This window comes from Ursus arctos, unplaced genomic scaffold (genome assembly GCF_023065955.2).
Source record: "Ursus arctos isolate Adak ecotype North America unplaced genomic scaffold, UrsArc2.0 scaffold_2, whole genome shotgun sequence".
NCBI lineage: Eukaryota > Metazoa > Chordata > Mammalia > Carnivora > Ursidae > Ursus > Ursus arctos.
The window spans coordinates 19425797-19439018 of record NW_026622874.1 but is presented as its reverse complement, the minus strand read 5'-3'; the positions used below and the strand labels follow the sequence as shown (position 1 = coordinate 19439018).

At 44.8% G+C, this 13222-nt stretch overlaps 1 protein-coding gene across 3 annotated transcripts in view; it reads right to left on the bottom strand.

The window, feature by feature from the left end:
* Positions 1–12787, bottom strand: part of SOAT1 (sterol O-acyltransferase 1) — a 73281-nt gene extending 60494 nt beyond the window's left edge. Inside the window, exons 1-3 of one of the 3 annotated variants that reach the window (XM_026509266.4) lie at positions 12575–12787; positions 5839–5948; positions 1442–1567 (exon numbers count right to left, since the gene is read on the bottom strand). In XM_026509266.4, the coding sequence (XP_026365051.2) occupies positions 1442–1559 (118 nt within the window). In that variant the 5' untranslated portion in view covers positions 1560–1567; positions 5839–5948; positions 12575–12787. The remainder of the gene's footprint in view (positions 1–1441; positions 1568–5838; positions 5949–12574) is intronic. The other 2 variants (XM_026509263.4, XM_044387886.3) reach the window with 2 other exon arrangements.
* Between the last annotated feature and the right edge of the window lie 435 nt (positions 12788–13222).

The window sequence follows — 13222 nt, the reverse complement described above, 5'->3', positions numbered from 1 at the left end:
CGAGTTTGCTTCCTTTTCTTTAGAGCAGTGACTAACGAACCTATCGCCATGGGCAAAGACACTATCAACGTCCTCATCCTTAGCCACGTGGACTCGGGCAAGTCCACCCCCGCCAGGCATCGCGCTCATCTACAAGCATGTGAGCACTGATAAAAGAACCACGGACACAGTCGAGGAGGAGGCAGCAGTGATGAGCAAGCGCTCCTCAAATATGTCCAGGTGCTGGACAAGCTGAAGGCGGGGGTGGAGTGTGGCATCATCACTCCCACCTCCCTATGGAAGTCAGACTAGCCACCATGACATCAGCATCATCAATGCTCCAGGCTCCGGGGACTTCATCAAGAATGTGACCACTGGACACCCGAGGCCAACACTGCTGTGCTCGTCATGGTGGCAGCACGCTCAAGTTCGAAGCAGGCATCTCCAAAGAGCCAGACCTGCGAACACGCACTGGGGCCTACACACTGGGCCTGAAGCAGCTGGCAGCTCACGGTGGCCGTCAACGACGGACATTGCCGAGCCTATCTCCAGCGCCATGCATTTCCAGATCACTAGGAAGTGAGCACCTGCCTCAAGAAGATCGGCTACGACCTGACCGCCGTGGCCTTTGTGCCCATCTCCGGCTGGCACAGCAACAATGTACCCTGGCTGGACAGTCAAGAGGACAAATGAAACGTCACTGGGGTGACTCTGCTGGAAGTCTCTGGACTCTACCCTCCCACCCAGTCAACAAAGCCCCTAAGGCTGCCTCTACACGATGTGTACAAGATCGGAGGCACTGGCACTGTGCCTGTGAAACCTGGAATGGTGGTCACCTTTGTCCCCACCAATGTCACCCGAGCTCAAGTCTGTGGAGATGCCCCACGATAGGCTGGCCTGTCAGAGGCCCTGCCTGGTGACAACGTGGGCTTCGACATGAAGCATGTGTCCAATAAGTGGCCGGAGACAGCAGGAACGACTGCTCCGTGGAGGCTGGCCACGATGTGGCACAGGTGATGGTCCCCACCCCAGGCAGATCCAGGCTGGCTACAGATCCCCAGTGCTGGACTGCCACACGGCTCACATCTCCTGAACACAGGGAAAACACTGACCAGCACTCGGCTGAGAGGCTGGAGGGCAACTCAAAGCCCTAAGGCCTGGTGAGGCGGCCACTGTGCAGATAGCCCCCAGCAAGGCCATGTGTGTGGAGACCTTCTCGGAGTACCCACATGTAGGCCAGTTTGCTGTGCAGGACATGACACAAACAGCGGTCCTTGGAGATATCAAGGCAGCAGATAAGAAGTCATCCCCTGCCAGCAAGGTCCCCGAGTCAACAGTAGTGAAGCGTGCCCTCTGCAATCTTCGCTATAAAAATTACTTCACATACTACGTATTTACTGAGAAAGGTTAATAAAACTTAACAGCTGAAAGAAAAAAAACAAAAAAAAACTAAAAGCCTCACCATTACTAGGTGTCTCTAGGGACTCCTTTGAAGGGCTTCTCTGGTCTTCCTTTTCCTCAGAATTTTCCCTGGACTTTGACAGCCGTTTTCTTAGAGATGTCTTCTCTTCACCCACCATTGTATTATCTAGGAAGGAAGACATAAAAAGCTTTTGTTGGAGAAGAAAACTTTCCCTTTCTTCTCTTCTGGTTTCTGGGCTGGTCTGATAATCATATCGACCTAAAACAAATTAACAGGAGAAAAACATTTAATTTCATATGTAGGGGAGACCATAAAAATATGGGACCAAAGCAGGCAATGCCACATCTTTTCAAAGAAACAATAAATGTGTGAAGAACTGCTAAGACAAAGGGATTTGGACTTGGGGAAGTAAATCACTGAAGAAGTAACAAGGTTCGATGAACAGCCTTCTCAGCCCTAAATTCCTCATGTCTGCTGACAGGGAGGTCTTCTACGCTCCTGGTACAGGGAGGGTACGCTCCACATGGGAGATTTACTTCCTATTTCAGGAAGACAAAGAAAGCTCAGAGGGTCCTCCTTGCACTGGATGTTAAGTAATTTTGACTCAAAATAATCAATATGCCGAAGTGGCACATTTTGGGGTGGCATATTTTGCTCCCCTTTACTTTGAAGTATCTGACTTAGGCAAATGTCACAGTATCACCATATTTAGGGGAGGTGAACAACGACATATTCTCTCCCTTTTGTTTTACTTTCATCATGCTTAAGCATTTTCTGAGTACGACATACTATAACAAATTCAAATAAACTAGTCCTTATAAAATAATTGGTTTCAAAGTTCCTTATTTAACAAAGCCCCCATCCTTAAAGAACAACGTAGTTGAACAAGGCGTAATAGGGAGCGCCTGGCTGCTGCAGCTGGTTGAGCGTCCAGCTCTTGGTTTTGGCTCAGGTCACGAATCGGAGTAGTGAGACTGAGCCCCAGATCAGGCTTCACGCTCACCAGGGAGTCTGCTTGACACACTCTTTCTCTCTCAAATAAATAAATCTTTTTTTAAAAAATCAGATAACAGAAGGTAAGTACAAAGATGCCACAAAGTAGAATAGAACTAAGAGCCGAATCAATGGTAAAAACAATACCTGAAGTTCAAAGACAAAAGAGCTCATGGAGAAATGCAAAGGTTTCACAGAAAAGAAGGTATTTGAACTGAGTCCTGAAGGATGAGAACAGAGCACTCCATGGATGAGAAAGGGTTAAAACAAGGTCCTTCCAAGCCCTGTCTGGGGATCATGACTAATCAGACTCCTAGAAGACAGAAAACAAGCTTTGTTGAGTAGCTAAAAGTTCAAGGACTCCACTGGGTGCTTTACATTTTCTCATTTAATCTTCGTAACTCTGCAATAAAGAGGTTATTAATCGCAGTTCACATATAAAAAAAAAAAGTAAGGCTCAAACTAGTTACTGTCAACGCCCTCTTCCCCCACACCAGGAACACACCTATAGCTGACCAAGCTGAATATATTAGGAACACACGCCAGGGGAAATTATGGGGAATCTCAGAATATCAAAAATGACTTACTTAGGATTTGGGAATTGGCTAGGTGATATTTTAGAAGAGTCCAAAGAAGCAGGGGTTCACTCTCGTTGGGTACTGCCAGAAAGTGGGAACAATTCTATGACTGGGTATATCAACAAATCTCTATACGGAGGCTAAAGCTGTAACCAGTAGAACAGCAATAATCATTCACATTATAGCCTGGAGAGAGGGGTGTTGGATATTTTGTGACTTGGAGAATGTTCGTGTTTTGTCTGGGTCAAGACATGATTATGGCATGTTCTTGTTTTTGACGTGATCCATCATGGTCACAGAGTAGCCTTGTCTGATGCTGATACTCAGTGAAAGTGTTTGTGTTCAACATAAGAACACCACGAAGACCCAGATGTTAAGTGTCAGGCTAGCTCACAACAGCATCAAAGGCAGCTGATAGTACCAGTACAACTCTGGGGTGCCAAGGGCTGCTTTTCTTCTCTTGACAGTAACTTGCCAAAGACCACACAGGGCCAGATTTGAACCTGGGTCAGATCCAAACCACAAATACCATTCACTTTCCGCATTTTTTTTAAGTTGGTAACAGAGAAATGTGATAGGGGAAAAGACCAGAAAGGAGAGCTAGAGTTAAACTGTAAAGGCCTAAGAAAGGAGGATTTTTTTTTTCAGTTAGGCAGTGGTGAGCCATACCAAGCACTGAAAAATATGATCACAGTCAAATTTTAGGCAGATTGCTATCAACACAGTACAAGGTTGACTCCAAACAGTGTTTTACTATGTTTTCATTAGTCCGAAGCAAAAAGAAAAATAATGAAGTACTCCCTACATTATTTTTAAAGCTACATATTTTTAAATTCTAAAATCATGGGCTTTCTTTTTTTTTTTTTTTTTTTTTTTAAAGATTTTATTTATTCGACAGAGATAGAGACAGCCAGCGAGAGAGGGAACACAAGCAGGGGGAGTGGGAGAGGAAGAAGCAGGCTCACAGCGGAGGAGCCTGACATGGGGCCCGATCCCATAACGCCGGGATCACGCCCTGAGCCGAAGGCAGACGCCCAACCACTGTGCCACCCAGGCGCCCCAAAATCATGGGCTTTCTAAACGTTAAAATGTCCTTTCCAGTATGAAATGTAGTACATGTTGAGTTTGACTGTTTCAAGTATCACTCCTTAGCAATGTAAACATCTGACTCATCTAGATCATTTCCCTTCTCATTTTTTCAGAAATTAAACAAATGAAACAGAATTATGGAACAGTGAGATGAACACATCAGGTCAAAATTTAAGGAGACCAGTAAGATCCAATTCAGAGGAACCTAGGAAAGAGGTCAGGGCAACTGATGAAATTAGAAGTGCTTTTTGTAACAGTGCTAGAGGAAGCCAGAAGAGCATCTTACTCTCCAAAACAGAAAAGATGAGAGAAGTGACACAGACAACTAAACTCTGTAGGAGACCCTCCAAGTAAGATATCAAGAAGCAGAGAAGAAATCAGGGAAGAAAACAATGGAGATACAAAGATGTAAGAAAGAACCAAGATGTTTCAAAAAGGAAGGAATTATAGAGGGGGTAACGTGGAATTAAAAAATAAGGACAGGGGCGCCTGGGTGGCTCAGGAGGGTAAGCCTCTGCCTTTGGCTCAGGTCATGATCCCAGGGTCCTGGGACTGAGCCCAGAGTTGGGCTCTCTGCTCAATGGGGAGCCTGCTTCTCCCTCTTCCTCTGCCTGCCGCTCTCCCTGCTTGCGCACGCGCGCTCTCTCTGTCAAATAAACAAATTCTTCTAAAAATAAATAATAAGGACTATTCTTTTTTTTGCATCTAAACAGGGACGTGAAGGGGACTGTACTTTTGCACATTTATGTGCTTCACATGTATTTTAATCTCAATATAATCTGTAAGGCAGATATGTTATTTTATTCCCCAAATACTGTCTTTGGTCACCATGTCTCCCCATATACTCTTTTCCTGTCTCTAGAAAGCTGTTTCTCCTCTGCCCTTTATCTAGCTAACCCCACCTACCGACCAAAGGGTCACAGCAGCAGCAGTAGGAACAACAGCTTTGATTTAATGAGCCCCTATTATGTACCTACCAGACATCGTACTGCCAGGTCCTTTACGTTTTCAATCTTTACAACCTTAGAGGGCAGGTATTAGCCTCATTTTACAGGTGAGAGAAATATAGCTTAGAGGGAATTTAACTTGCCCAAATCATATAATTCTCCAACAGCAGAACTGAGATCCAAAATCAGACCCCGGGATTCTACAGCCTAGCCTGTAATCACCAGATGACCTCCAATGACCTCCCGTGCTGAGGTTTCTTTGAGCACCATCTCTCATGTCACCCCTCCTCTGTGGTCCCACTGCACTCTGTGCATCCTATCACACCACTCCCCTCAGACAGCGACACCGTCTGCCTCTTACACTAAGCATACACTTCTTTCTCCAAGACAGGGACGATATGGCATTTCCTCTTTGAAACCCTCAAACCTAGTAGGGGAGTATCTGAAGCATGACAGGTATCCAGCAGTACAGAGCTATCGGCTAATACAACCAGTTCTTCCAACAGGATACATGCTCCTCATAAAGAGAATCAGGAGGAAAACATGCTGAGAGGATGAGATCGAGCATCATCTTGGCTGTGAACAGCTTTCTATATCCTACTCATCAAGCTCTATGACAGCTGTTCTTAATCGGGGTGGGGAGGGTTCCCCTAGACTTCTAAGGGTATGCAAAAACTTCAAATATTTTAATAATTGAAATACACAATTATACATTTTATCACATAAAGCAAGTTGTAAGGCTGACTAAAACAATATCACTTTGCTTTTGGCTAATACTATATCATGTTGATTATCCCACACTGATTAAAAGCACTAATTAATGGGGTACCTGGGTGGCTCAGTCAGTTGAGTGTCCAACTCTTCCTCTCAGCTCAGGTCTTGATCTCCAAGTCTTGAGTTCAGGCCCCACCTGGGGCTTCACGCTAGCTGTGGAGCCTACTTTAAAAAAGGTGAAAAAAATACTTAATAAAAGGGGCACCTGGGTGGCTCAGTCTGTTAAGCATTTGCCTTTGGCTCAGGTCATGATCCCAGGGTCCTGGGATGAGCCCCACATCAGGCTTCCTGCTCAGCGGGAAGTCTGCTTCTCCCTCTCCCTCTGCTCCTCCCTCTGCTCGTGCTCTCACTCAAATAAAATCTTTAAAAAAAATACTTCATAAAACAAATTTGACAAATATTTTTTTTTTTTTTAAGATTTTATTTATTCATTTGAGAGAGAGACAGAGACAGCCAGTGAGAGACGGAACACAAGCAGGGGGAGTGGAGAGGAAGAAGCAGGCTCCCAGCAGAGGAGCCTGATGCGGGGCTCGATCTGGGACGCCGGGATCACGCCCTGAGCCGAGGGCAGGCACTTAACGACTGAGCCACCCACGCGCCCCCAAATTTGACAAATAAATGCTGTTCAACAGGCCAAAAAAAAATAAATTTAAGCCTAAGTACCCTACAGAATAATGAAAATATCAAGAGAGTTTTTGGTGATGAGACCAGGAGTCAACAACCCAGTCTAGAGAAGCCAGCCTTCCTTCAAAAGCTAAACACATGTACTGAGTCTGCACAATTACACCACCGTAGTTTAAATCTACTTATTTTAGAAATGAATACTAACTTCTTTGGCCTCAATACCTTCTACTTTGCAGGAAGTGAGAATTTCAAAAGGCACAGAATTTGGTATCCCAACACTAAGAGGTAGTTCACACCCCTGCTCGTCATAGCACCGTGTCCTCGGTAAATCCTCCAACCTCTCTGTTTCCTCACCTAGAACATAAAGATAAATACTACTGCACCGAGCTATAACAGAAGAAGACAATATACACTGAAGTGCCATCCTTATTAACAACCAAGTCGGCAAAATTAACCAAGTAATCTGACACCTGCGTATCTCCCTCCTGTATGCTAAATGGCAGTCAAACATTAAGCCATATCATCGCTCAAATTCTACTGTTTGCTTTTATGATGAGGGTAAATAAAGGGCCATATTTATATACTTTCTCAAATGCAGCTCAAACACCATGTGGCTTCCAAGAAAATATTAACAAATTTTATTATTGTCATACATATAGATGTTAGGAAGGACAAATTACCTAAAATGGTTCGCCCAGGCACCTGAGTGGCACAGCTGGTTAGGCATCTGACTCTTGATTTCAGCTTAGGTTATGATCTCAGGGTCGTGAAATCAAGTCCTTCATCGGGCTCCTCACTCAGCGCAGAAATTACTTGGGATTTTCTCTCCCTCACCCTGCCCCTCCACCCCGTGCTCTCACATTTGCTATCTCTCTCCCCCTCTCTCTCTCCCACCCCCCTTCCTCTCTCTCTCTCTTTGGAGTAAATAAATCAAAAAAAAAAAAAATAGCTTGCCTCAATTTTGATCAAATCCTCAGATCACGTGAATCATAAGATTATGAGGGTACCTCTGAACATCACTCACTACCCCCCTCTCTCCCTACCAATGACTTTTCTACACTTCTCTAACTTCAACATCCATGTACAAAGATCCATCCAATACCCTGGCCTCCCAGCACCTTGACTTCCTGTCTCCGACAAGCTGTTCTTATGTTCCAGTCATACCTTTCCCTAGAACTTACTGTTAACCAACAACTGTACCATGTCCATAATTCTGATTCCCAGCAACTGAACTACTGATGTTCCCTCCAATTCCATTCTCGCAGTCTTCCCCATCTCAGTTAATGGGACTAGCAGTCACTCTGCCCAGATTTTAGAAAAAAAACCTAGGAGTTATCCTTAATTCTTTCCTTCCCCTCATCCAATCCAAAAGCAAGTCCATTTTACTCTGCCTTCAAAATAAATCCCCAATTGTGATGTCTTCTCACCACATCCACCACCATCAAAGAGTTGAAGCCACACCAAAAGCCCCCTCTCACTGTAGTAGCCTCCTAACTGGTCTGTCTTCATTCTCTCCCTTCTGCTCTATTTGTTAACACAGCACCCAGACTAATCCTTCTAAGATAAGTCAGAGCAAGTCACTGCCCTGATCAAAACCCTCCAAACACTGGGTTTTGTTCTAAGTCCTCACCACTGTCTAGCAACTCTTCCATCATCTGTCACTCACATCCCTGCCCCTCCCCCAGCACCCTCCACTTCCCACAACTCTCTCACTTGATCTGCTCTAGTCGCTTTGGCCTTCTGCTGGTTTCTTGGACGAGCCAAGCTCATTCCTACCCACAGGTCTTGCCTCTGTCTGGAGTATCCCCCAGATAAGAATGTACTGCATTAAAAAACTTTCTTAAGTTCTGACACTTAAAAGGTATATGCCAATATCTGAAAATTCATGTAGATTAAGCACCTCTTTCCACAATGCTATTAGATAAATGTGTTGCAATAATACAGAGGTCTACCCCATTACACTGTTCACATGCACATGTGCAGACACACGCACACACACACCCCGTGTCAAGAGAAGGTATAATAAACCATTCAGGGAAGTCAAACCAGTCCTCAGGAAGGAGGTGATATCAGAGCCAGAGCTCAAAGAACAAACCTAAGTTTCTAGGTATCAAAACAGGATGGGAAGAAGAGAGCACTCTACAAAAAACTTAAGTACAGACCTTGGTGATGGATTCACTATTTCAAATATTTTATTGAGGTCTACTACAGTACCAAGCCCTGGGATACAAAAATGACTACATAACAGCCTGTGTCCTCAAAGAGTAGAAAATCTAGTGAGCAAAAGACATAAAAACATAATTATAACACCTAGCAGTATTACAGAACGGTAACTGAGATGTACAGAGTATTAAAGAAATACAGGCCTGGCGCCAACAGAACGTAGGGGCAATTAGGGAAGGTTTCCTGAAGAAAGTAAAATCTAGGTTAAATCTTCAAGGAAGAGAAGGAATAAGGAACACGGGGTACAATGAAGGGCATGAACAAAAGGCCAAGGACCCTCAGGGCTGATTAGAAGGAGTTTGCAAATTTAACACACACACACACACAAGGCGCTACAGAGGTGTTTTGTTTTTTTTTTTTTTAAAGATTTATTTATTTATTTATTTATTTGACAGAGATAGACAGCCAGCGAGGGAGGGAACACAAGCAGGGGGAGTGGGAGAGGAAGAAGCAGGCTCCCAGCAGAGGAGCCCGATGTGGGACTCGATCCCAGAACGTGGGGATCATGCCCTGAGCCGAAGGCAGACGCCTAATGACTGCGCTACCCAGGCGCCCCATGCTACAGAGGTTTTTAAACAAGAAGGTGGGAGCGCCTGGCTGGCTCAGCTGGTGCAGCAACTATTAATCTTGGGGTTGTGAGTTCGAGCTCCACGTTGTGTGTTGAGATTACTTTAAAAAAAAATCTTTAAAAAAAAATACATAAAAAATAAACAAGAGGGTGACTTGACATTTGTCTTTTAGTAAGATAACTGAGGCAACATGTGGAGGATGAGAGACTGGCAAGGACAATTAGCACACAAACAAAAAAGATAAGGGCCTGAAATAAGGCTCAAACGGCACGTGATTAATAAATGAACAAATGATTTCATGAACAAATTAGAGATAAGGGAGATAAATTTAAAAGCATTAGGCTCAGGCATCTAGCATATCTAGGTGGCTATATCCAGAAGGCATCCGGAAATAACAGATCCAGAGTTTTCTAACTCAGCTGACTAAGGTTATGGGTGTGCCATTAAGCTACGTAACTACAGGTGGAAAAAGGAGTAGCTAAGTTCAGTATGATGTGCCTGCGGGGCAGCCAAACGATGATGAAAAAGCAGACAGGTGAACGTACAAGTCTGGACTACAGACAAAGATTTGGATTCATCAGTGGCAGCAGCTAAGGCCAAGGCACAGGAAGGAAATCTCCCAGGCAGAGACCATAAATCAAGAAATAACCTAGGAAATAATAAAGCTAACATTTCCCTAGTACTGACTATCGCTCATTCAATCCTCACAACAACCTATATATTATCCCATATTACAGGTTAAGTAATTTTCCCCATATTACAAGACACTTAAAGAACAGTGAAAAAGCAAGGCCTAGGAGAGATAGAGAACTGGGAGCAAGCAACGTCAGAAATCCAGTTAAAAGATTCAAGAAGTAATCTGATCATTATCATGGAAAATAAAAGACAAAAATTTTTAAAAGATAAGAAAATAAAAAAGGAGGGTGGGACCTAGGATATTTCACAATTTGGGGACATTAATAGCTACAATTTACTTTACTTGTATAATTTATTTCAGGAAGAAGGACAAAGATTGGACTGGGTTGCAAAATGAGTTGAGGAAGTAAAAATAGTGATCATAAGACTAGTCTCTCAAAAGGTCCAGCAATAAAGGAAGCAGGAACTAGTGTTTACTAAGCCAGTAAGATTTACTGTGCTGGGCAGCAGGGCAGGTACACCACGTATCTCATTTAATATTTGCATTTTAAAAAATGCAAAAGACTCGAAACACTATGAAGCCTGTTCAAAGTCACATAGCCAGTAAGTGGCAATGGAAACATTTACTCAAGGTGACATAAAGCTGACTAGAGAGCTATTTTAAAATACAACATACAGACTGGACAATTATTTCTTGAGATTCCAATCTGTGCATTGGTTTTTGTAATGTGCGGTGTGACAGTACCTAATTTGCCTTAAGAAAGCAACACAAGGGGCACCTGGGTGGCTCAGTCCGTTAAGCGTCTGCCAGTGTCCCGGGATCGAGCCCCTTGGGGGCTCCTTGCTCAGTGGGGAGCCCGCTTCTCCCTCTCCTCTGTCCCTCCCCACTGCTGGTGCAGGCACACTCTCTCTCAAATAAGTACAACTTTTAAAAAAAGAAAAGAAAAGAAAGCAACACAAAATTGACTTGAGAAACAAATGAACCACGTTGGGAAGAATGTCAACTTTAGCCTGCCTGCAGTGTACCAAAAGGTTTCAAAAGAACTACAAATCTACAAATCTAGAGAACAAACAGAGGAACCAACTTACTCTCACCTTCAGTGAAAGAAAAGAGAACAATTGCAGATAAATTTACAATTCAAAAGATAGTTTCTCCCGTTCCCTTTCAAGCAAAGATTTATCCAAGTACAACCCTACAACACTTAGATTATCATTAAATCATTAAGTCAAGTAGCTCAACTGAAGAACCCAAAATCTCGTTCACGTCTGTGTGGTCAACATATTTACCCTATGTGATAAATTAAAAAAAAAAAAAGATATCATTAACTGGCTTTTGTTAAAAACTTTTTCCATTTCCTTCTCAAAAGGAAAGGCACTCTTTCCTAGTTAACCTTTTCCATTCAAACAAGTTCCTTCCGGTGTTCTCCAACTCATTCATTCTTTCATTGTGCCAGGTACTAGGCCAGACTCTGGTAATTAAGACATAAATAAGATGCACTAGCCCAGCCTTCATGAAATGTACATACTAGAAGAAACAATTAAATCATCTAAGCGACAAACATTACAATTGATGATTAACTGCTGCTAAGGAAAAGAGAGTACTAGGAGGGTGTAACAGAGATAGACTGGGTTTCCTAAAGTGGTATTTGAGGAATGTATTGGATTTGGGTAAAGAAGAGAATGGTGCATTAGAGGTCGAGGAAACCCCCAAAGACCACGAGATAGTAAAGAAGCTTTCTTAGAACAAAAATAAAATCAATGTGGCTTGAGCTTAGAGAGCCAGGACAAAAGTGGCCCAAAATGAAATGGAGAAGAGTGGCAGCAGTATTTTGGTCTCTATTCCAGGGTATGTGAAATGTTCTGAGCGTTCTAAGCATGTGAAGCATTGAAACACGTGCATTTTTAAATGATTACTCTTGAATATATCAGAGCTCCTCCCAAAAGCCATTCTCACGCCTAGACAACACACTAACTTCCCCAACGAATCACTGATGGATATTACCCACATAAAGGGAGGGGCGAAAAAACCTCTTCAAGTTGAATTCTATGTCAAAGGCAGGTACCCTGAAAAGAGTAGTTTAAACGATGGCAGAGACTTAGAAAGTGACCAGTGAACTTAAGCTACATATAAATACGAAAAATAGCGTTTACAGTTGTTTCTCGGTTACAAGTAACTTCTAAATAGAAGTACCAGAGAAACTGAATGGCTATTAACATTTAACAGTGATAGAAAATTACACTTTAATATTTAAAAATAAAATATGAGCTTGATTAAAGCCTTTGGTGCCCAGACAGCTTTCGATGTCTTGAACTGCCATCTATCCCTTCACACACTTTTTTCCTAAATCAATTCCTGACTTCCTGAGCGCATTTTTTGTTTCCCTTTTTAAAGAATAAAATGTCTTCTAATTCATAACTTTCTTTACTACCAGCCTGAGAGATGCCACGGGATCTGGGGCGGGGGGGGGGAACGTAACAAACCTCTAAGGTTTAAAGGGCTGCCAGCCATGCGGGCGCCCCACGGTAACTTTCCCGCCCTCCCCATCCCCCAAACTCCCCAGGACTCGCGGAGCCTCCTCCTCCCCCGGCTCCCGGCCGCCTCCTCCGCCCCCTGGCCCAGGGCAAGGCCAGGCCTGCCGAGCCGGAGGTGCAGCCGCCACTTCTTTCCCCTTCCTCTCCGGCTGTGGCGGGTGGACCCAGGCGGGAAGTGAGAAGCGGATCCGGGAGCATGAGCATTACCTGGGGCCAGAGCCCGACAGCGGAGACCTCGTCAAGAATGGCAAAGTCGGGAAGCCCTCACGGCGCGGCTGGTAGAAAGGTGGGCGTCCGGGAGCTGTCCCGGTGCCCAAAGCCAGCAGCGCAGCCAGCCCCGCCGCGAGCGAAGATAAAGCGCCCCACTCCCTGGCCCCTCCGCCCCCAGCCTCGCAGCCCGCTACGCAGCGTCACGCGCACGGCCAGCGCCGGCTCAGGATTTCATTGGCTGCCCCGTCGCCCCCAGGCTCCGCCCACCGCCCACGGCCGCCACGCCCCTTCCCGGACCCGCGCGTACCCGGGACCCGAGCGGCCACCTGGCCCTGCGCCCTCAGCGGGGAGGTGCGCGGGAGCGGGTCTTGACGTCCGCGACAGCAGCTTGCTTTTCGTTCTGCGCCAGCGAGCCAATGTGCGGCAGAGATGAGCCTGAGATAACTTCCTTCAAGTCCGAAACGGCACCCGGCGTGCTAGCTCCGGACCGGCGAGTCTGGTGCCTCTTCCAGAGACTCGCAGAAGCCGTCCCTAGAACCGTGATCTTTGAAGTTGGAACTGACCCTCTAGGAACAAAATTGAAGCACTAGCCAGCAGCGTTCATCATAGGATGCTTTAATGCTTTGTACTCTATACTTGACTGTG